This window comes from Engraulis encrasicolus, chromosome 13 (genome assembly GCF_034702125.1).
Source record: "Engraulis encrasicolus isolate BLACKSEA-1 chromosome 13, IST_EnEncr_1.0, whole genome shotgun sequence".
In the NCBI taxonomy this organism is placed as follows: Eukaryota; Metazoa; Chordata; class Actinopteri; order Clupeiformes; family Engraulidae; genus Engraulis; species Engraulis encrasicolus.
Genome location: NC_085869.1, coordinates 47,577,652 through 47,601,651, shown reverse-complemented (window position 1 = coordinate 47,601,651; position 24,000 = coordinate 47,577,652). Strand labels below are relative to the sequence as shown.

The 24,000-nt window shown below is 42.3% G+C and overlaps 1 protein-coding gene across 2 annotated transcripts; it reads right to left on the bottom strand.

The window, feature by feature from the left end:
* Positions 1-3,260: 3,260 nt before the first annotated feature.
* ubxn4 (UBX domain protein 4) lies at positions 3,261-18,484 on the bottom strand. 2 transcript variants are annotated; one of them, XM_063214084.1, is made up of 13 exons: positions 18,309-18,484; positions 17,536-17,638; positions 17,407-17,435; positions 16,532-16,650; positions 14,455-14,680; positions 13,940-14,078; positions 10,919-10,973; positions 10,006-10,170; positions 8,352-8,479; positions 7,726-7,828; positions 6,380-6,511; positions 5,354-5,613; positions 3,261-4,532 (listed from the first exon to the last, which is right to left on the bottom strand). In XM_063214084.1, the coding sequence occupies exons 1-13, from the start codon at positions 18,388-18,390 to the stop codon at positions 4,394-4,396; spliced, it is 1,680 nt and encodes a 559-aa protein (XP_063070154.1). In that variant the 5' UTR covers positions 18,391-18,484; the 3' UTR covers positions 3,261-4,393. The 2 variants fall into 2 exon arrangements, with proteins under 2 accessions (XP_063070154.1, XP_063070155.1); XM_063214085.1 differs by having other exon boundaries at positions 5,354-5,610.
* Between the last annotated feature and the right edge of the window lie 5,516 nt (positions 18,485-24,000).

Here is a 24,000-nt window from a genome sequence, read left to right as displayed (position 1 = left end):
AGTAGGGGTGGGCAATATGACGATATAAAATGTGAATCGTGATGGGGCACCTAAGTCTCCACCCCTTCCGGGCGGCTTCTGGGGCTGGCAACGGAAAAACTTTTGACTGGGCTGTAATGGACTGATCAAAGCTATTTTCCGACCCACCTCGCATTTCCCCGTCGATCACACATATGCTGTGCCTCAGAATTAATAACAACCAATGGTGTGCTTGTTGACTTCACTTGGCAAGCGCTTTTTGAGTTGTGAGTGTGCAAAAATATGTAATTATTTGGACTACACTACAGACGTCGCATGTCCGACGTGCAGCCACTTAAGCCACGGTGCAGCGGTAGGGTTGGCTGTGCCTCGGTTCACGTCAGATATGCGAGGCGCAAGTGTAGTCTCCAACACAGTTTTGCACAAAAGCTAAAATAACGTTTCTTGCGTGCCGAAAATGAGTGGTCTTACGACGCAAATCCAAACCTTTCAAATTCACTGTCATCATATGTGAAATCCGGAGCACATGCCAAACGGGATGAGGATTTAGCTTGACTTGCTCCATTGACTCGCACTCAAAATTTTGCGAGCTCCTGCCCCATGTATCGGAAGTAGAAGGGCGTGACTTAGGTGCCCCATATCGAGCACAAGATCGTCTCGAATCTGCCAAAGTGAAGAAATCGGATTGATAGTCTTGCAGTGAGGGTGTTAACCAGAGCCATCTAATAACAGAGTTGCGCAAACCGGGGACCAGGAAGTCGGTTGGTGATGTGATTCGTGTAGATTAAAATGTTTCTTAACAGTAAACTTCTGTTCGTTGGAAACTAACACAGAACCATCACATACCAAACAAAGATTAAGTACAAACAAATTACATGACCTTTACCACATTTTCTGTGTTATACCGCCACCTCCTGGAACTAAGTAACTTCTAATAGAACTAAAGTCAATGGGGATTTCCATGTTAACTCTCCGTGAGGCTCCATGAGAGCCGCCATTGCTGTGGAAAGATTGGTCCATAGAGGTCTATGGGAGTGGCGTAACTCTGTTATTAGATGGCTCTGGTGTTAACTATCAGCATCAAAGTGATGTTTACTTACTTGTGTTGTTGTCTTCACTTTTAGGGCGCGATCACACAGACCGCGGATTTCTGCCTACAATCTGCGATGCGCGTCCAGCTGATTAATCAGAAATGACCACACCAAGCGCGGATCCACTGCCTATTCGAATGCGGTGACTAGGCAACGTAACGACAACTGTCACTCGCAACGTAGCCTAATCGATGGTGTTGTGTCATTAATGTGAAAACATAGGCCTACACAAAATGCTTTGTCCATTCATCTATGTAAAATGAATAGAAGACAAGCTCTTTCCTTGCTCTCCTAATGTTGGATAGGGAATCTGATATGAATGTTGATAACGGTCTCCTATCGAACATCTGGAAATCCGCCGCTGGTTTTCCGCCTTGAGTTGAACTTTTTTCAACTCGATCCGCCCGGCGCGGAGAGGCGGAGAATCTGCAACCCGCCTTGCGCTGATATCAGACGCGTAATCCGCTCATTTTCATTGACAAACAATAGAATACATCGGCCTCCTACTGTAAAATCCGCGTTCTGTGTGATCGCGCCCTTATTCTTTGCATTACTGTATTCTATTTGTGCACTTTATGAGAGTGTCATCAGTTTGTTAACATTTTATTTACTGCAAATTACAAATTGCAAGCATATCAAAATAGATTTTTGTTGTTTTTATTTTTTGGATGGAAGACTGTGATTAAAAAATAAATAAATAATCGAAATCGAGATTTCATGTTAAAAAATCGTGATATGACATTTTTGCCATAGAGCTCGAAAGTGACGTCACTTCCCCCAATCTCATGGGACCTCAACGGCGTTTTTAGCCGAAAATCGTAGCATGTAATCCAATGGCGGTATTAACATGATATTTCGATCCCCTTCGAGTTGTGCCACGAGCTCCATATATGTTGTTTCTGATATTTTTGCTTAATTTTTCGTACGAACCCCCAAACTTTTTAGAAAGCTGTGTTTCTTCACATTTTTCATGCCGACGGCCTCGGAACAAAACATTGATACTTCTGCATGAATAATCTTTATCTAGCCTCTTAAACAGCATATTTGTAGCCCAGCGCATATCATGACTGAGATCAGAAGATATTTACTCGCTACCATGTTGTTAGATGGTCAGCTTAGGTCCCGTGAAACGCGGAACTAAGGGGCGGAACTTTCGAGCTCTTTATCGCCCTAGCCTCGCGACGCCATCCTCTGTACTCCACCCAAAGATTTTGGCTCCACACATCGTCTGGCAAAAGCCTCGAGCTCGGTTCTCTCAGTGTTTCGCCAATCAGCAAACAGTTGAGAGTGGTGACGTAGAACTCACCCGCGAGCTCCGTTACTGATTGGTTAAGGTAACTATATTCACACTTTCGTTTTGTTATTTGTATGCTTTAGCTACGCTATAACATAACAGGCATGCACAATATGGGTTTTAATTGAGTTTGGAACTTCAATTAATTTAAATGACAGAGTAAAATCAGACCATCTCCCATCGTCCACAGAGACAGATTCCTCATGGCTTTTGCCAGACTGATTGACGGAGTCAACAGTCGGCTATTCGCCCAGGCTAATATCGCCCACCCCTAGCATGAAGGAGGAACAGATGGAACAAAATAAAATATACATATATAATAACATAAATATGAATGTTGCTCCATTATCATGGGGAAACCATTTGTCTTCCGAGTGGTACCTCTAAGTGGAGTTATGTACTGTTAAACTAATCTCTATGCACTGTTAAGCTTGCCTTAACTAATGTAGGCTTGCCTTATTTGCCACAAATGTCTACACTATAAGAAAAGTAACAATGAATAAACTTGCACATGAGCAATAACTATTGTGTCTATATTTGATAATGTGTGGTGTAATGGTAATGTTGGTGGCTCATGTTTACACTAGGCCTACTGTAGTACCTTTTTACTTAAATTGGATACGTCAAACTGAAAAAAAAGAAAATATTTCTCATGATCAAAATTTGGTCACTATCAAAAAGTGGTCACTAGTATCCTCACCTGAACTACACCAACATAACTTTTTTTGATTGTTTTGAACTTTGAGATGAAAGTTTCCTTTGACTGGAAATCATGACATCATGTACAAAATAAAAAAAAATACTGCCGTTTTTGCCGGAATGCATGATTTCTGATGACACACACACACACACACACACACACACACACACACATAAAATCAAGAGGCCGCTGTAGGTTTGTTGAAAAACATCTTTTAATTTCCATTTGTCTAGTTACATAAGAATGCTAGATTAGATTCCGTCATCATCAACTAATAGAAACACATTCTAATTCCGTGGCGGGCTGAACCAAGAGCTGGGAACCTCGATACAAAAACACGTGCTGCTGCTGCTGCTGGTGGCCACCGCCTCCTAGCCTAAGAGCCCTTGGTCAGGTTTGTCTAGCGTAACGTCCCTCTAAAAGTCACAAGAGAGTGCTGCTCCCTCCCCGCTCGTCTCGTTCCTCATCAGAGGGGGTTACTCCAAGAACCTGGCTCAGGAGTAAACCAGCTTAAGTGAACCTTGAGGTAGTGGTAAATTGTCTAATACAAGAGCCTGGAGTTCACATTTGTCCGCATTAGTCCTCATCATGACACGTGGGCAATCTAATAGCAGGTCTACCACTTCCTATAGGCACATTTAGCCAGGTTCATCACTTAACCATGTTCATGGAATACCCCCAAAGCCCCAGTGGGGCGCCTCCTAACCACTGTGTACGTTGCGTTCCTTTTGTTTTTTTATAACGTTAAGAGACAATCCAGGTTAAAAGGAGAAGACAACATGGTCGGTAGTTGTCTACGAAGAGTAGCTTGTCCAGTAGATTGCTCACAAAGGGTTAACTTGATCAAGCTGATGGCATTTGAACTGGATTATAATTATGTTTTACCCATGCAGGGGAGAGTAGTAGCCGAGGGAAACGTCAATGGACACCAGTTACGGGGTGTGACATCACACCATCACCACGTACCCCCACCACCCTCTTCCTTCCATTACAAAAACAAAATACAAAGCAAAGGCCAGAACTCAGTATAATCCACCATTCGGATGAACACACACACTTACATACATACATACATACATACATACATACATACATACATACATACATACATACATACATACATACATACATACGTACATAGATACTTACATACATACTTACATACACGCACACAGATATACACACACACACACTGAAAAGATGCAAACCGTATCGTAGAAGAGAGAGAGAGAGAACTGAAGGATGGCGAGAGCATCAAGGAACGGTATGAGGAGGAGTTTCTGTTGTTGCTGTGTGTTGTTGCTGCGGTGTGCTGCGTCTCCTGGTGCTCTACATCTGCTGGGTGGAGTTGCCGTTCCAGGTGTTCTGGTCGTCCTCGCTGTCCTCCTGCGTCCGTAGCCGGTAGATCTTGCCGTCCTTCTTGAAGTCCTCTGGCCGCTTTTCCAGACCCCTCTTGCGGATGGTCTCCCTGGGGAGAGCAAGAGGAGACAAGGAAATGTACCTCATGAAAACCTTTTTTGCAATTTCCAACATACAGTATAAGTCACTATTTTTTTTTCATCATGCTTTGATCCCTGCGGCTTATACCATGATGCTGCTACCTTTTTTTTTTTTTTTTTATAGATTTTTACATGTGACAACCATAAAGTGGACACCTGCGGCTTATTAAAGAGATGCAGCCTATATATTGTATGTATGGCTATTTCTTCTACTTAATTTGACTGGTTGCTCCTTATATTCTGGTGCGACTTAAATGCTAAAGTCTATGGTACTAACACAGAAATGGCAGTTTTTTGTTTTTTTTGTCTGAGAACCAACTCAGAAACAGACACCAAGGGCTAAAAATTACCATCAATTTCTAATTACACTGGGGCATCTACGGACATGTCTATCCCCAAAGTGATTCACAATATCTCAGGGTACTGGTTACAGCCCCTGAAGCAATGTGGGGTTAGGTGACTTGATCAAAGGGATGAGATTTGAACCTGATACCTTTCCATTTCCAAGACTGGCTCCCTAACCATCAGACCATGACAGCTTCACCATCCACTTTCTTTTTCTTGACCTACAGCTTACATGGCCGAAATACGTTGGCTTGTGTTATGTTTATGTATTCAACCTTAGCTGTAATGAATTTATCAAAATCACAACACCACCACCTTGAGGCATCTACATGAACTACATCATGGTAGTGACGTATTTCTGCGTATCATGACAGCTTGCTCTGGACATGGTGTAAATACATAAGGCTTGTGCCTGTTGTTTGGTTGTCTACTTCTGCATGCTGACCTCTTGGGCTCCCCGGATGTGGAGGCGTTGGAGCCCTGAGGGGCACGGTGCTGTGGGGGGCCCTGTGCGGAGGAGGCGGAGGCTGAGGCTGAGGCGGTGGCTCCAGTGGCGGCTCCTCCAGAGGGGGGCGGGGGACTGCTGAACAGGAAGCCACTCAGGAACCTCCAGACGGCCAGCAGCGGGTACAGGATGGTGCCCAGCAGCGCCCACAGCCCACCGTCTGACGAGTGCACCACCGCGTTGGCCGCCCTGCCCGACTGCTGAGGAGAGCGGGAGGGAGAGGGGGAGAGAAAAGAGAGAAAGAGAGAATACTTTATAAAAAATCTTGAGACATGACAGTGTTGCAACTGTACACTGTCCCTTACCCTGTCCTGGTTTAAATTGCTCCTTGTAAGTCGCTTTGAACAAAGGCGTCTGCTAAATGCTAATGTAATGTAATGACAGCTGCACCAACACTGCCTGATTGCTGAGGGGGTATAGTTTCATGTGTTGTTAAAGAGAGAGAGGTGTTTTTTAAACTTCAATTACTTTTATGCTAAAAAAATCAACTGTTCACTGGGGAATGTTGATCATGGAGGAGTGCTGCTTCACTTTTGTCTCTTTAGCAGGTGCTCTTTGGCTCAAGGAGATAACATTTCTAAAATTATGGTCAGACTTCAGTTGTGGCTGTCGATAAGGTCTACCAATCTTCAATTACTTTTACATTTATTTCCAAAAGGTAGCTATGGAGAGTTATTATATTTTGAAAAAGATTGCTTTCAATCAGAATTTCAGATTCCAAAATGTAATTTTCCCAAAGTGCTAAATTACTTTTGCTTGTGCCTTCAGATTACAGCATGTTTTCTTTTCTACTGGACAACCTTCATTTTCACCCGCATTTGGCTGGTTGGCGGGTGTTACTTTAGAGCATTGAATGTTGCCCTGAATCATCGCACCCTTCCTGTTCACACCCATCCTGTCATTATTAATTTGTCCTCATTGGCAGTTGTGAGGAATACTTGTAATCCAAAAGGTGTTTTTCCTTACTGGCAGCAGGACGATAGAGGCGCTTGGGGCGAGCTCCAGCTCCTGTAGCGTCTTCTCCAGGTCCTCTCCCTTAAACTCCCTCCTGGGGAACATGGTGGCCAGGGAGAAGTGGCCATACCTGTTGCCCACCTCCTACAGTAGACAGGAGGAGCAGAAGGAGAGATGAGAGAGAGATGAAAGAGAGAGAGAGAGAGAGAGAGAGAGATTAATAATAGTACCGGCAGAGACGGTTAATTCTGAATTAGAATTAAAGAATCTTTGGTACTGGTAGTTTAAACTTTTCAAATGAAATGCCGTACAATCACACAAACATGAACTTCTATACGAACAAGTGTGAAGGAGATGGTGAAATTGAGGAAGGAGGTCCATTTTAGGGCTTCTTGGGCTACCCAGAATAGATCAAAATTACACCCAGTATACAGACTTCAATAACAGCATTAAATTGCCATCACGTATCAAACAGACAAAGTAAGATGAGAACAGAAGGAGACCAGTGTGTCCAGTGAAGTTTATGATAAAGTTGGTCACCACACTGCCAACTGTGTACTGCAGACAGATAGGCTTTATTCGCTCTCACCACAGAGGTGCAGTCGCCGCAGCGCCTAGAGGAACACCCGTCAACTAGGCCTGTAAACAATATCGAACCGAACAGACGTACCGTACCGAAAAGACCTGAACCGAATCGAACAGTGCTGCACCGAAAGGTTGAGTAAAAGGCTCCTCTGTTCATGTTTTCATATTATGCTGCCACTACATGCAGAGGCTTGTGCAGAACCCTGAGAGAGAATGCAAGAAAAAAACAGGTGTAGAGGCTTGTTCTTTGTGAAACCTTGAGAAAAAGTGCTATTTCTTACACTGATGAAATCTCCGACCCAAAGTAGCAGGTTGAATGTATTTCCTTTTTTTTGCTTGTATTTTGACAATATTTTGGTGAAATAAACAACATGCTATGTTCCCATATACTGTACCGAAAATGTACCGAACCGTGACCCTAAAACCGAGGTATTTACCGAACCGTGAATTTTATGTACCGTTACACCCCTACTGTCAACCCACCTGTACATTTCAATACACAAGGGAAGGGTGGGGTGGTTAGATATGGACCAGACAGGTAGACAGGCTGCATTACTCAAATTATGAGGCACAAAATGGAGACATAAGTTAAAAAACAAACCTTCAGCAAACATCAGCACATTTAGACTGGCATAGCAGAGGAGGGAGAGAGAGAGATCAGAAAGTGCCTTCCACCTCCGCCGAGAGCCAGAGAGAGAGAGAGAGAGAGAGAGAGAGAGAGAGAGAGAGAGAGAGAGAGAGAGAGGTGGAGTATCGTGGGCATGGAAACATACTTGTGCTGCAAAATGGTGAGCCTCCTGCAAGAGCGCGTCTGATGAGAACTGGTTGGTGAAGGAGGAGCCGTCTGGCAACCGGAACTGGATCCTGGCAATGGCACTAGAGAGGGAGATGGGAGGATGAGGAGAGGGGAGGAGGGAGTGGGGGAATAAAGAGGAGATGAGATGGCAAGGAGGGAGGGAGAGAGGCAGACAGAGAATGTCAAGTGTAATGTAAGGTAAAGTAAGGTGCAATGTTAAGTGTAATTTAATGTAGTGTAGTGTTCATACTGCTGATCCAAAACCCTGGGGTAGACTAAGGTATGCTGTGTATTTGTATTTGTGTGTGTGTGTGTGTGTGTGTGTGTGTGTGTGTGTGTGTGTGTGTGTGTGTGTGTGTGTGTGTGTGTGTGTGTGTGTGTGTGTGTGTGTGTGTGTACACGTGTCTACTCTACTTAACCCTGTGCTAATGTACTTGTAAAAAACCCTACTTAGCATCTGCAAATATTTTTCTGTACATTTCCTGTGCACTTTGTATCTGCCAATGATGTAAGCTGTGACCATGTCCTCTATTGTAAGTCGCTTTGGATAAAAGCGTCTGCCAAATGCAATGTAATGTAATGTAGTGTAGTGTGGTGTAGTACCTTCTCTCCCGCTGTGTGTGCTCCTTGCGGGCCTCCTGCTCTGCTTGCCGGGCCTGCAGTGCTGCGATGCGGGCCGCCTCCACCTCCTCATGGTTCTGGGCGTAGCGGGCAGCGCGGTCCGCACGGTCCTGCAGGTGCACACATCACATTTCACCATGAAATAAAGCTGCTTTATCAGTCAAGTATTTACAGTAACTCTTCCTTCACTTTAACTGCGAGTTATCAACCCTCTTCAGATGCCTATTTATCACCATCTACCCATCAATCAATATTTTAATGAATCAACTTGTTTCAAAGTCCACGTCAAGTCTGCATTTTCATGCACTTATAATTCTTTTAAAAATATATTTTTTAAAAACATTTGCTCCGGTGTCCTCTGTTCCGTTTGAGTCATTCTACGATCATTGTTCTTTTTGTTTTCGTTTGTTTCTTTTATAATGAATGTGAGAATAGCCAACAGCATATTTAAAAAGGTAAACATTAAAAAGTTAACACTGCGAAGACACTGTGTACGCAAGGTTATCTTTTAACTCTATTGGCAGTCACCGTGGCTGAGGTTGAGGCACAGCTATTTCAGCCTCACAAGATCAAGCTTTTAGAGAACTACACTGTCTCACTCTAGTTAAACAGTGGCTCCAAATATGCACTATTGTATATCAATCTTTTAAAATCATTTAAACCATTAATAAATATTGGTTCACTGCACTACAATAAGGCTACACAACATTGCATCTATAGCTACAGATTGAATAATCACTGAAATATTTCTCAGGTCCATCTGCAGTGGTTGCATGTATCTACCGGTACTTAAATTTTCTATGAATGATTTCAAAATCAGTACAACTGGATTACACTAAACATTATTCACTTTATCAGGATAATCTGCACATTTGCAGCTGCAATTAAGGTGTGGTGGTGTACGTCTGCTGAAAGTGATTGCAGGGTTTCCCCCAGTACTTTATAGTTAATAATACATATCTTAATACATATATACAGTATGTAGTTTTTGAATTTGAAAATAGAATTTGTTAGCTTACATTTGCTTTTGAGGGGTTTTATATCATATTCCAAGTCAAAAGCACAACATAGTCTTAATAGTGATGATAGCCACATGTCTCTGTAAAGCCCGAGTCATCTTGACTAACAAACATGCTGCCAGAAACAGTGGATTGGCACCCACCCACACACCACACTGCTGTGCAGTGGTTGGAACAGTTGATCATTTGCATTGCAAAGTCGCCCCATCTCGCTCTCCCTGATTTGTCTTCTTTATAGCACTGACTCAAGCAGCACTGTAGGTGAACAAAATGACTGTGAACACTTGGTCCATTGTCCACTGTGGTCCATTCTTTCTCTGTTCCTTTGTATGACCCAAAATGTTGCTGAAAAAATGTGTACATTTACTGCGTTTATCAGAACTACTACTACAAATACAATTGCCTTTGATACCTACAATACACATTGGCCAAGCTAATGTTTAAAACTGTGCTGTACAAATAACCTCACTTATATAGTTTAATATAGACTGTAGCCTGTTACACCGTAAGACTGTTTTGTAAGTTTGCAAATTGGCGAATAGGTACACGGTTCTCAGTCGGCCTGAATGCCCCAATAGAGGCCCTGGTGAGAACCAGGCTACTGTATCTGTACTTACCAGAGCGATCTGCTGCTTGACGCGGTCGCGGGCCGCCTTCTCTTCTGCCTTCTCCCGGTTCCTCTCCTCCAGCATGCGCTTGGTCCGGTCGTCCTCATGTTTCCGCTTGAAGTCCAGCATCTCCTTCCCCATCTTACGCCTCTCCACCTCCTTACGGATCTCAGTCTGCCATATTGAACAGCAACAGCACATTATCATACACAATTGTCATTCAATGTGCAAGAAAAATATTGTACTGTAGATAGTATTATCTAAAAGAGACGGTAGATAAAAATCCTAACCAAAGGCAGATGAAAATAAAGATGTTGTTAAAACATACCATTGTCTGGGCAGTTCTAGTTTCAACAGAAAGCTAGTTCCAGCATTTAGCAGCACAATGGCTAGATGTCATTTCAACTTGTTAATCTTGATATTTATATTGAAGGAAAAAGTGTCAGCACACTTCAATCCTTTTCTATTTTTAAATAGTCAAGCCTCTGGTCTCAAAGACCTTCCTCAGGGCACAGGATTTCATTCTGCCCGCGCAGAGTGAGAACACACTAGGCATAATAGCACAAGCATCAGCAGCACCACAACCAACACCAGGTCAAAACGCATCTCTAAGACCACCCACACCTCCACCCATGCTTTTAGATGAGGATGAACTTCACCCTCATTGCACATGCATAAATGCATAAATGGAGAGGACTAGCGGTTGTATCATGGTTTCATTGTGCAGCCAGACATCTACTTTCTCTATCATTTATATGCTTTTGTCCTGCACCTGGCATCAACGAGGAAGGATGTGCACACATCTACTTTGTTAGGAATATGTAGAATACATGTAGAAATGGTTTAACATGTTATCACGGGTACACAAGTACCTGTGTATGCCAATGCAATATTTTTTGAGTCGGTCGTCCTAACCACTCACCTCCTCTTCTCCTTTCTTCTTCTGCTCCCGCCTCTCTTCCAGTTTCTTGGTTAACCTTTGGGGCAGATGGATATTAGTTAGTTTGATCATCATCAGGCTGACGAACATCATTGCATCAAAGAAGCACCCTTTCATTTCACTTTGTTTAGAAGCTACTTTGCTGGTTGCTGAAATGACGTTTCAATGTTTCATATACAGTTGTGCTCATATGTTTACATACCCCAGCAGAATAAACGCTTTCTTCGCGATTTCTCACAAAATATGAAGGATTACACAAAACCTTTTTTTTCACTCATTGCTAGTGACTAGCTTAAGATATTTATTAGCAATATTCTGTGTTTACTCTTTCAAAAGCATGATCACAACCCAAACTACCCAAATGACCCTGTTCAAAAGTTTACATACCCTAGTTTCTAATGCTGAATATGGCCCTGTTTAACATCAGGGACCGCTCTAAATTGTTTGTGGTAGTTGTGGATAAGGCTCTTAATGTTCTCAGATGACAAAACAGCACATTCTTCCTGGCAGAATGGTTGTTTCCTATAATATTTTTGGGTGTCTTGCTGGAACCTCACATTTGAGGTTTCCCCTGAATGGCTCAATGATGTTGAGATCAGGAGAGTGAGACGGTCGCTCAAAAACTTCATTTTATTCTTTCTGAAGTTAGTGACGGGTTGATTTGGCTTTCTGTGTTGAAATATTGTCATGTTGGCATGTCCAAACAATGGACCATGTGCAGTTTCAAGGCTGATGTGTGTCAAGTTTCCTCCAGTATTTTTCACAGGGCAATGTATTCATCATTCTGCGAGTATGGATCAAAAGTATAATGCATTTGTAACTCGAATGTCCCCATGAAATCAGTGGTCCATGACCATGTTTCACAGAAGGGTATGGTGTAACTTTCATCATAGGCTCCATTGACTGTTCTCCAAATGGTACTGTTAATAGTGGCCTAAAAAAGTTCCATATTGATCTCATTTTTCCAAATGACTTTGTCACAGGCATTTTGATGCTTCTCACTGTGCTATTTGGTGTATCATATGCAAAATAACATGTTTGCATTTTTGTGGTAATGGCTTTCTCCTGGCAACCCCCAACAGCCCATCTTTCCTCAAGTGCCTCTTTCCTGTACAGTTTAAAACATTTTTTCATGTTGTCCTATATTTCACCTGAAGTTATTTTTTGGTTGTCCTATGCCTCCTGAACAATTTCCCTTGCAATGATCATTGCAATGCAATGATTCCCTTGCCCATTGGCTTGATTCCAACCAAACTCCTCATATTGCATTTCTGAATTGAAATTCCAACGGTGCCAACATGACAATATTTCGACACAGAAAGCCAAATCAACCCGTCATTAGCTTCAGAAAGAATAAAATGAAGGTTTTTGAGCGACCATCTCACTCTCCTGATCTCAACATCATTGAGCCACTCAGGGGAAACCTCAAATGTGAGGTTCCAGCAAGACACCCAAAGATATTATAGGAAACAACCATTCTGCCAGGAAGAATGTGCTGTTTTGTCATCTGAGAACATTAAGAGCCTTATCCACAACTACCACAAACAATTTAGAGCGGTCCCTGATGTTAAACAGGGCCATATTCAGCATTAGAAACTAGGGTATGTAAACTTTTGAACAGGGTCATTTGGGTAGTTTGGGTTGTGATCATGCTTTTGAAAGAGTAAACACAGAATATTGCTAATAAATATCTTAAGCTAGTCACTAGCAATGAGTGAAAAAAAAGGTTTTGTGTAATCCTTGATATTTTGTGAGAAATCGCGAAGAAAGCGTTTATTCTGCTGGGGTATGAAAACATATGAGCACAACTGTACCAGCACATGTATACTTTCTTCATATAAGTCTCCATCATGTTTTTGTCTTCCTGTTTCGGTCTTACACCTGCTGTATGTGAATTAGTTCACAGAAACACATTGTTACTGTACATCCGTCCTTATTTTCCGTTACCTCTAAATACTTTCAAGTTCAAAATTCAAAGACAAAAATCTTTTAGAAGATACAAGTTGTCTTGTCTCCCAGGGGGTCGCCAAAATACAAACAAGACACCAAACGCATACAGCCAGACACACAGCACAGCTCTTCATCACCACCCATAACCCAAGCCTGTCCCATCTCTTCCTGTGTAACAATACACCAGCATAAATACACTGTTCCTAAAGAGTTAGGGACATTTGTCTTTCTGGTGAAATGTCCGGATAAACCTGGGAAAAAAAGCCTTGGCTAACGTGCACAAACCCTCATCGTCAACCTCATCTTCCGAGCACAGAGACACATTAGCTGTTACTTAATACTAATTTACTTGCTCATATATTTTAATGGAAGCCAAATATCCCTTGACATACAATGGATATATTGTTTTAAACCATTTATATTCTCATATACTATTAATATTATTATTACTACATTACCCTTAGCTGACGATTTTATCTGAAGCAACTTAGTTATCTACAGGGTACTGTTTGCAGTTCCTGCAGCAAAGTGGGGTTAGGTTCCTTGCTCAAGGGTACTTCAGCCATGAACGGAGGTGTAGGGAGAGGTAAGGGTGGGATTGGAATCCGCAACCCTCTGATCTTCAGTCCAACTCCCTAACCGGCTGCCCACAAACCACAAATACACTAGGGTGATGCCATACTGCTGAAGCTGAAAGCCATCGGTAGGCCTACTGACTTGATTGTTGACACCTAGGTCAACCTGAGGAGGAAGAATAGTTGTATAATGTAGAAGTAGACGTAGTCTTGCAGGTGCAATTACAACACAAGAGCTATGATATTACATGGCTTCAACTTTGTAATATCATAATACTAGTGTTATAATAACATCTGTAAGAGTACTTCTACTTTATACAATTCTAGGGTGCATTTCTCTAAACCAAAGTTGCTAACTTCAGCAGCTACTTTGTTGTTTTCAATGCGATTTCCCATTGGTAACTACCCAAGTTTCTAACAGGCTAACAACTACGCTTTGGAGAAATGCACCACTGCGAAGAAGATATTTATTGCTCACCTGTCCACCTTGGCGTCCAGGCCCTCCTCTGACTGTGAGGCGAGGGACACGTCATCTGAGGACAGGCTCAGGCTGCCCTCGTCACCGGGTGTCAGCGCTCCCACGGCCCCGTTCTCCTCCACCGGCCTCGACAAGCTCTCTAAACACACCGGGCACACATTAACTCATGTCTAGTCAGTCTTGTTTATAGACCAATTAACTTACCAGTCCACAACAAGTCAGGTCAACATTATAACCAGCACATTTGACACAACAGTAACTGACACACAGTGTATATTAATATATAATACAGTACTGTAATAATATAGTAATACAATAAAGTAATATCAATTAAAAAACAACTAATACACGGTGCATGTGGTTTTACCTGCCCAGTTCAACCAGGTGATGATTCAATCAGGCAGTCACCTGGATGAATTGGTAAAGCCAGGTAAAATCAGATCATTTGGAATGTGTGGCCCTGGATCGTAAACTAAGCTTAATGAATCCAGGCTGCCCATCACCATCTCTGGTACCTTTGGATGTGGAGACGGGGGCGGGCTCCTCTGAGCTCTCCATGGGGCAAGTGGGCGCCTCAGGCTCGGGCTCAGGAGAAGCTGGCGTGTGCTGTTGGGGGGAGGGCTGGACCTCTGGCGCTGCCGCTGCTGTCACCGCCTCTGTGCTGGTCTGAGGGGAGGGTTCTGCATGCATTTCTGTCTCGGCCGCGTTGTTGTTCGGATGAGCTGCCTGCTGAAAGTGCATCTGGGCAGTGGAGGAGAAAAGAGTTGAAGGTTAAAGAGAGGGCATCGAGAGCGCTTAATGGTCCCAAGAAAAAAAAACAGAAAAAAAAACAGGCAAGCGTCCAGGAAATAAATCCACCCACACCCGCACTTCAAGCACGCTGCCAGGTATGCTGCCTGCCTTCGCACCTCTCTCCCAGTGGACTTATTTACAGCGATGATACTGGAGGAGGAATGAAAAAGGATACTGAACACTTTCAAAATGATGATTCATGGGGCAACTCCTTGAGCAATGCTGCTAGGCACCAACATGAAAGTCTACTAAAATTGTGTCACAACAACCTGAATGCCAATGATATCAGTTTGCATGATGATTTAAAAAAAGTGGGCAAAAAATGTGTTGCGTCACATCAGTTGGAAAAGAACCGAAAAATCATCAATTTGACCCATTTCTCTGTATTGTTGCTAAAAAATGCAATGATTCTAGTTATATACAAGTGTCTCTTACTAGGCCTTGCATTACTAACAAATGCATTGGTGTAAGTACTGTGTATGTCCTTCCTCACACTCATAGCTTTCTAAAGAGGCAGAACATGTTGGCTGAATGTGTCATTGACATTGAACAAGCATAATATGGGTTTTCAACACACATCTTAGTCTAAGATGAAGGTAAACGTGTCATTAAGTGACTGAGCCTGGCAGCCACTTTTCTGCCTTGGCATGGCACTCCTCCTTGCCACAGTGGCTCAGGGTTTCCCCCCAGAGCTTTAGAGTTACTAACACAAGGTGTCCACATTGACACCAAAACACCTCCCACTTTAACCAGGAGGGAAATCGAAGAACAGGTTAAGTGATAAAACTAGGGATGCACCGATACCACTTTTTTGAAAACCGATACAAGTACGAGTACATTAATGTGTGTACTTGCCGATACAGAGTACAGATACCGATACCTTTTAACACCAAAATACAATGAAAATGACCTTGACCTTGTTTTTTTCCACCTGTGATATTTGTATTGTCCATTTCCATGTAGATTTAAATGTTAGTAAATGTATGAGGTGGCACTTTTTTCCCATGCTGCTTTCAGATTTGTCCACAGATTTAACAACATTTTGCATTGTTTTGTGTAATAGCAGCATCATTCCTGGTATCGGCAAGTGCTTGACGAGTACGAGTACGAGTATAATGAGCAGTATCGGGTGCCGATACCGATACCAGTATCGGTATCGGTGCATCCCTAGATAAAACAGGCTAAGATGACCTACAGAGAGTGGTTAACCTGCTAGTAGATAGCCTGAAGGGATCATCAGGTTAAGAAAATGAGGACTCCAATCCCTTCTGTTCACTGATTTAGTACTGGCTCCACGTTATCTCCACATGGTGCAACTGTGGCTCAATGAGCTAGAATGCGATACCATTACAGCGGCGACACAGGTTTGATTCCTATGCCGGTTCTCTCTTTCTCTCCAACTCATCTCCTGTCAAACTCTCTAACTGTCCTGTCCTGAATGCAACATAAAAGCCCAAAAACATTTTTTTAAAGAAAAAAATTAAAAAACATGGAGCAACTGAACCCCCTTCTTGGAATTACCCGCAATCCCTGATTAAGATTTTGTATTGGGGATATACTTTTTCAAGTTACTTTACAAAAGCATAATCTAATGATGTATCAGATGTTTCATGTTGTATTTCTTATCAAACTCCATAACATAACCTTTCCAATCATAATCGTAACATTGACTATAATAATGGCAAACCCCCAGCCTTTACAAACAAAATGCTCTGCGTGAAACACAGATCACCATTCTCAGCACATCATTCTCAACAGTGGTTCTATATGAGTGGTGTGATACTCAATATGAGGACAGACCTGTTTGACTTTCTGTATCCTCTTTGTTAGTTCCTCTGCAGACACACTCCCAGCGACAACCTCCAGAGGAATCCCATTCTCTCCAATGAAGAAACTGGATGGGATGCATACCACAGGATCTTTCCACATAATAACATTAAGGAGAAGAACTCAAGTGTACATGGGTCAAATTAATAAAACCTTTTTTAATTATTTATTTTCTTCAAATGCTACTATTACTATGTCAGAACGATAAAGGACTTTTAGAAAAAGCACAACAAAATACCTCCTCTTAATGTATGTTCTCTACAAGTCTTCTGTTGTCCAGTCTTGCACTTTAAATGTCTGTATGAGCAATGTCTACGTCCATACTGTCTATGTCCATGTATGAGTACTGTCTATGTCTATACTGTCTATGTCCTTATTAGTCTATGTCTGCATGGGAGAGCAAGAAACGCAATTTCAAATTCTTTGTATGACCAGTGCATGTAAAGAAATTGACAATAAACTTGACTTGACTTGACTTGTCAGTGATGTTTCAGCAGTAGCACACGGCCGGGCGACACAACGGCAGCCAGTGCCACTATTGTATGGACTTTTGTTTTGTTTGCTTTTAGTGGACTATCTAAGAAGCATATTTATTGCAGCATATCAACCACCAACTAGTAATTAATTCATGGGCATTAGATGTCGTTTAGCCACCTGACAACTGAGCCCCCCAAAAAGTCTTTCAGCCACATGCCAACAGACTGATACTGAAAACAGACTCTGAAACTGTCAGTGCATTTCAACACACGGACAGTGAAACCAGTTAATGAAACCATCACATCCAAAATAAGCAGCAGCACTTGGTGGAAACTGACACCACCTGCCAAAATCTCAATATGAAAGGATACATATTTGGGAGAACTGGACACACGTCTCGCTGCAAGAAAAACAAAATCATATTAGACACCATTACAACACATTAGGGGAAAAATACGTCAGAGTAATATTCGATCAAAAACTGAGATCCGTATGCCTACCTCTTGGCGTCGATTTTAATTGCTACGAAGGAGTTGTTGGATGCCGCGGCGACTGCCTCATCCTCCCAGCTTGACATCATCTGTTCTGACAGTTCATCATCTCCTGATAGAGCAAAGGTAAACGAGGGAGACAGAGATCAGTAGGCAACAGAATCAGGTGTACGGGCTCTCTTTGGAGTCTGATATTTAGTAAGATAGATGACACAGACACAAAGTTTCGACATTGCAGTCAGCTGATGTGCAATCCAGCTGGCGCACTGAGCCATGTGAATTTAATGTACAACGCTAGCTTTCGTCTACAGCATCATCCAGCTACCAAGGTCGACACAACCTGACGTTACACACGAACAGTTACCTATACCCATTATTTTAAACTGTAACTAAAGGCAAATATTGGGTAAGACTGGCGTCGTTATCTGCCCAGATGACACGCAACAGTTCGTTTCGTTTCAGTACGTCGTATGCTGTCTGACTGTAGAGCTAACGCCATCGATTTCGTTCAGCTAACTCAGTAGCTAGCAAGGAATAACTCACTTTCGTAAGATGACAAACCAAACATGGCACCCCTTCAAATGAGGGGAGTGAGGAGAAAGGGATCATTTCAGGATATAACATTAAAATAACATGTCATCATATCATAAGCAGTCGTTAAGCAGTGGTTTAATGCCACTAGCATGTTACAATTGCTAACCCCGTAGGCTAGGCCCTGTCACTGTAATCCAAGTACCTGGACATGACAAACAAACATTACTCAATTAGGTAAAGACCCGTACCTGTTATAACGACGACGAATACAGAATTCTGCTGTTTGGCACTGGCAATAGCAGCTGGTATTGAACCCTCGAACCACAACATCTCAACAGAAATTGGTAGCTATATCTATTTACTGTGAGGCAGTTGCTGAATGCATCTATGCTGTGGTGGGCAGCTAGCTAGAATGTTCAGTCTGTAATCATCAAGGAACTGGTAGCAATGCATGATGGGAGTTGCAGTCTGTGCACCTGTTCACCTGAGCGCTGAGTATGCTTGCAGTGGGACATTTATTCAAGGTCTCTCAACTGCCTAAAAACATGCAACTGTCTTAAATTATCATTCTTATATCATTATATCATTTACATCACTTTATTTGCCAGATTTGACAGAACTAGTTATTTATGCAGATAGCTTAATGTTATGTTAGGCCTAGAATTATGTTGGGTAAATGCTCATAGGCATTTAGGCATATTAGGAATGGGAAGGCATAACACGAGTGAAGCCAGGTTAGGGAATATACTTGCCTTGACTCACACATGAACTAACTGCCATCCCCAGGGGTGGGGAACCTATGTCTCGAGGGCCATTTGCGTCCCTTGACGCCGTTTTATCCGGCCCTCGATGTAATTTTAATGTTATGCAGCTTCTCATGAAATATGACATATTTTGTGATAGAATCTTAGAAAATACATTTGCAATGCAATTAAGTTATATTCAGTTGACCAGCAGAAGGTGGCTCCCTTCAATATAGGCCTAAAGTGCAGGGTGAAATCCTGGTCTGTGCTCATAATACGGCCCTCTGAGGACTTTTACGGCCCTCGGATACATTTGAAGTGGCCCCTCTAATGAAAAAGGTTCCCCACCCCTGCCATAACCCATAGGTTTCAATATTATCGGTCCACCTTTTGCAGCTATTACAGCTTCAACTCATCTGGGAAGGATGTCCACAATGCTGAGCAGTGTGGTTACAGGATTTTTTGGCCATTCTTCAAAAGCACATTGGATAGGTCACACACTGATGTAGGCCCAGAAGGCTTGGCTCTCAGTCTCTGCTCTAATTCATCCGCACCGGGTTGTAGGCCTACTGGGGTCAGATTAGGACTCTGTGCAGGTCAGTTAAATTCATCCATACCATACTCTGTCATCCATGTGTTTATGGAGCTTGTTTTGTGCACTGGTGTTCAGTCATGTTGGAAGAGAAAGGGGCACATTCCAAACTGTTCCCCCAACGTTGGGACCATGGGATTGACTCTCATTTGCTACGTTTACATGACGTTTCTAATTCCGAATTACCGTATTGGCCCGAATATAAGACGTGGTTTTTGTTCTAAAAATAGTACTCTAAAAAGGGGGGTCGTCTTATTTCCGCGCGCTAGAGAAAAAAGTAAAAAAATTTTTTTTTTTTTTTTTTTTTAACTTAACCTGAATTCGGCCATTAGCCTATGCTTCACAACAATGCCACAAAACTCAATAATGGATGGGTTAAGAGATTGTTTTGTCCATATCAAATTTGCAGATGCTTGTTTCGTTATGACAGTTGCACCGCACGTCTATCAACTGTCAATGTCAACGCGATGCGGACGACAGTGCAAGGGGGAAAAAAGCTTTGGTCGTTCTCTCTGGTCAGCCGATAACGCCACTAGAACTAAAGAAATGAAGGGTGATTTGACGAACAACCTGTAGGCTAAGTTTTGGATGCTGTCATAAGCCAATCAATGGTCATCTGTGTGTGCGCGACAAAGCGACGATATGCCTCGCAACGATGCAACAACACAGAATAATGGTTAGGGCAAGAGATTGTCTTGTTCATATAAAATCACTAGGAGTTTTACCCTTGGTACGAAATGAATATCAATCGGACTTTTAATGTCAACGTGGTCCTGATAGGCAGCGCATGGGTTTCAAGTGCAATGCGTCAATCTGCCTTTGGTCACGTTTCTACAGTCCAACGGAAAACTTTGGATGCATAAAATGAACGGCGATTTGGCGAGACTTCTGCTGGTTAGATATTGCTGTCAATTAAGCATTTCGCAAAATCTGTGCATTGCACAATAGATTGCCTATCTCTACTGGACTGGTTGCCTGCCTGGCTGGCGCAGACTCTGAATGTAGGCTATGTTGCGTCGCACTTTAAACAGGCGGGCCCAGACGGCTGTAGCCTGTTACGGTGCCTATTGGCGCTTGACAGGTGAAGTGAGTAAAGAAAGGAAAAGGATAGGAGTAGCCATCTGTGGTCTTGGAAATTCCATGAAAATTATATTGTGAAATTTGTTCTTTGTAAAAAGCCTCAGATTTTCCAACAAATTAAAAACTGCATTTTGAGAAAAGTTTCAAATGTGAAACAAAATTAAGTCTTCAAAAAACTTTTTTCCCCAAAACATGAGCCTGAAAATGGGGGGTCGTCTTATAATCAGGATCGTCTTATATTCGGGCTAATACGGTAATAATTCCAAATTAAATAGTTCCATCGAATTTACTTTGATCTTTCATTTAATTCCGAATTGTCACGTGTTTACATGATGTTTTCAGAGTTAATTCAGAATTAAAATGCCCATGTAAACAAAGCCATTGTCTGCATTCTAATGACAATTTGCTACTCTTCCCTGTTTTCATACAGAACAGAGGAAAAGGGCCTTTGTTTATCTCTGGTCCTACATCATGGAACAATGTACAGAAGGACTTGAAAATTAACGGAATTGATTCCATTGAGTGATTTTAATTCCAGCACTAGAACACTTGAGGCTGAGTCCCTTATTTGTAATTGTTTCAATTTGTTTGTTATTGTTTTACTTGATTTGTTATTTTAATGCAACTGAAAACTGATATTTGAATTGTTTGACTCCCTTGGAAATAGATTTGTTTCTATCTGCCTGTTGAAAAAGGTTAAATAATAAGCTAAAAAAAATGTTTTGGTATCGTGAAGAAACCTGAAGGAGCAGGCCCCTTCCTCTTTCAACATGACTGTGCTCAAGTGCATTAAGCAGGGGCCATGACAGAGTATGGTATGGATGTGGTGTATGTGGAGTGTGGTGTGTGTGACCTCACCAACGCGCTTTTGGAAGAATGGTCAAAAATTCCTACAAACACACTCCTGGGATAGCTGTTAAATTCATATATGAGTCAAGGCAGGTTAGTGAATACTTTTGGTAACATAGTTTAAATAGATATGTTGAAGTTTAAACGAGTGACCAAGCGTGTGCAGATGAGAATATTACTAAAACAAAGCTTTTTATGTGTGCACCTCGCATAGACTGCAATCCACCAGCAGAGAGCGCCAGTATCCTTCTTGTGAATTTTCTCTCCTACCTGAATGCTGCAGGGTCTGCTTTGACAGTTGTCCTCTATTCATATTCATGAAAAACACCAAGTGGTGGACCTAATGCTAAACCTGTGTGATGTGCGTAGATAGTCCAATCTGGGGTGGGTTTTATTATTTGTGTAATGACATTGTTTATTAATATATATGTATATATAGTATACTCTGAAATATCCTGTCACAACCTCTAGCAAATAAACAGATGCATAGGCCTAAATAAATGGGGGAAATGTAATAAAAACAATGAAGAGCCCGAATTTAAATATTATCCTGCCAGTTTCAGTATTGCTTATATATTGTACTGTATACACACTACACCAGGGCTATTCAAATGGCGGCCCTGGGGGCCAGATGCGGCCCTTGGACAGCAAGGTTCTGGCCCCCAACAAGCCCCTTGAAATACAGATTTTTTTTTCGGAATTTAGAGATAAAAGTATGGGTTCCTTTATCGTGCTGAAACGGGACACGGGACATTAAAATGCAGGAAATTACATCTGAGAAATGCAAAACTTTCTGGGGGAGGACCCCCAGACCGTCCACTTCAATGAAGTGTCAAATATTTATTTTTGATGACAGTCGGCATTCATAATACATATATAGTTCGGCCCCTTTACTAGGAAAAATTTGAAAAACTGGCCCTCGTTGACATTTAATTGAAAAGCACACATGTACGCACGCACACACACACACACACGTGCGCACGCGCACGCGCACACACACACACACACACACACACACACACACACACGCGCGCGCGCACACGCGCACACACACACACAAATACGTGCGCACGCGCACACACACAGTCTTTAGGCTCTGGGCTTTCCGACACTGAATTGAAGAAAAAAAAGATATAAGAGTCTGAAATACAAAGTATCCCAAAAAAATGTGATTAAATGTTTACTGTATAAAATTGGGATTAATTTTGGTAGTGCTTTCAGGAGTGAAAGCACCCCACCACACACACACACACACACACACACACACACACACACACACACACACACACACACACACACACACACACACACACACACACACACATTTAAAGTACTAACTATATGTTTGCCTTATGAAATGATTTAATGGGTGCATATAAAGCATGTTTAGAATGAATTTCAGAAATGCATGGTCACTCTGCAAGCGATGCTAAAATTCTTCCTTTTGGTCAAGGCGCTAACTCTCATTTCAGGGCAACTTTAAAAGAGCTTATTCAGGTGAACTTTGAGGTCATGTTATTGCCACTTCCTTCCAATTTTGCTCTTTATTATACTCCAGTCAAGAAAGGCACATCCAAATCGCAGGTGCAGGACAAAAGGGTCATGCAACTGTTAAAATAAAGTTGAATGTCCGCACACTTGCTCCTGTTTTACCCCTCCCCCCTTTCCCTTTATTATACTGCAATTAAAAAAAGAATAGAATAACCTATTGGACATTGGCTTATTTAAAAATGGCCTGAGTTTTTTCAACAGATTCCGTCCACATATACAGTACAGTGTATCTGCAGAATGTGTCATAGCAGTAGATGCTAGATTGTAGTTTTTAAGTTTTATCCAAGATTAACCATCTTTTCTTATTATGTAGCACATAGCCCCCCCAGGTTATTTTTTATTGTGTAGCCCATTTATATGGACCCAATTCTTTGGTTTGTGGGTTCATGGTGAACTAATGTAGGCTAAAGTGTTCAACACTTTGTTTCACAGGGCCCCACCCACAAACAATACAACCATTTCAGAGTGACCCAAGAATTAGGGAGATCGCCAGACACACACACACACACACAACCTGAAGAGAGCAGGAACTGCTCAGTTTCCCAGGTCTAGGTCGAACCTGGCGTAACGTCCCAGATGTTGACTTAATTAGGCGTTGATAATTCTGCGGCAGAGATCAGCAAGCCCTCGACACTGTGGCTGGATGCGAAATGGGGCTCAGTGTGAATGTGCAGATGAGTAGATGAAGCCATCCATTTTCTGGAATCACCGGCTCCCTCAGGCACATCACACGCACGCAGGCAATCACACGCACACGCGCGCGCACACCCAAAACCACAAGGCAGGTGCAGAGATTTTTCTTGCGGTAAATTGCTTTGATGTTATTAGAGAGGGAGGAGAGAGAAAGATCTAGATGAACTGTGGGGCATTTCACAAGATGAGGTTGGAGGGAGGTTAACGTTGCAGACAAATGGTCCAATAAAAGGGGAATTGAGATAAATAGCAGCTACTGAGACATTAGGTAAGGCCCTGGATAAAATTGACTCTCCCTTTCGCTCCCATGCAAGACCTGTGTCTCCAAGTCACCATCTGCGGCATGTAAGCCTCGCGTGAGCTGATGAATATGCTGTAACAGCCACACAGCTGAAACAATCTGTATGAGGGGGGAAAAGAAAAACGCTTGGC

Coding starts and splice junctions, on each gene's coding strand:
- ubxn4 (XM_063214084.1), bottom strand. CDS start 18,390: ATGTTGTGGTTCGAGGGTTCAATACCAGCTGCTATTGCCAGTGCCAAA. Junction 14,681..16,531: donor GGATACAGAAAGTCAAACAG/GTCTGTCCTCAT, acceptor TCCACTGCCCAG/ATGCACTTTCAGCAGGCAGC. Junction 10,974..13,939: donor CTGGACGCCAAGGTGGACAG/GTGAGCAATAAA, acceptor TCTGCCCCAAAG/GTTAACCAAGAAACTGGAAG.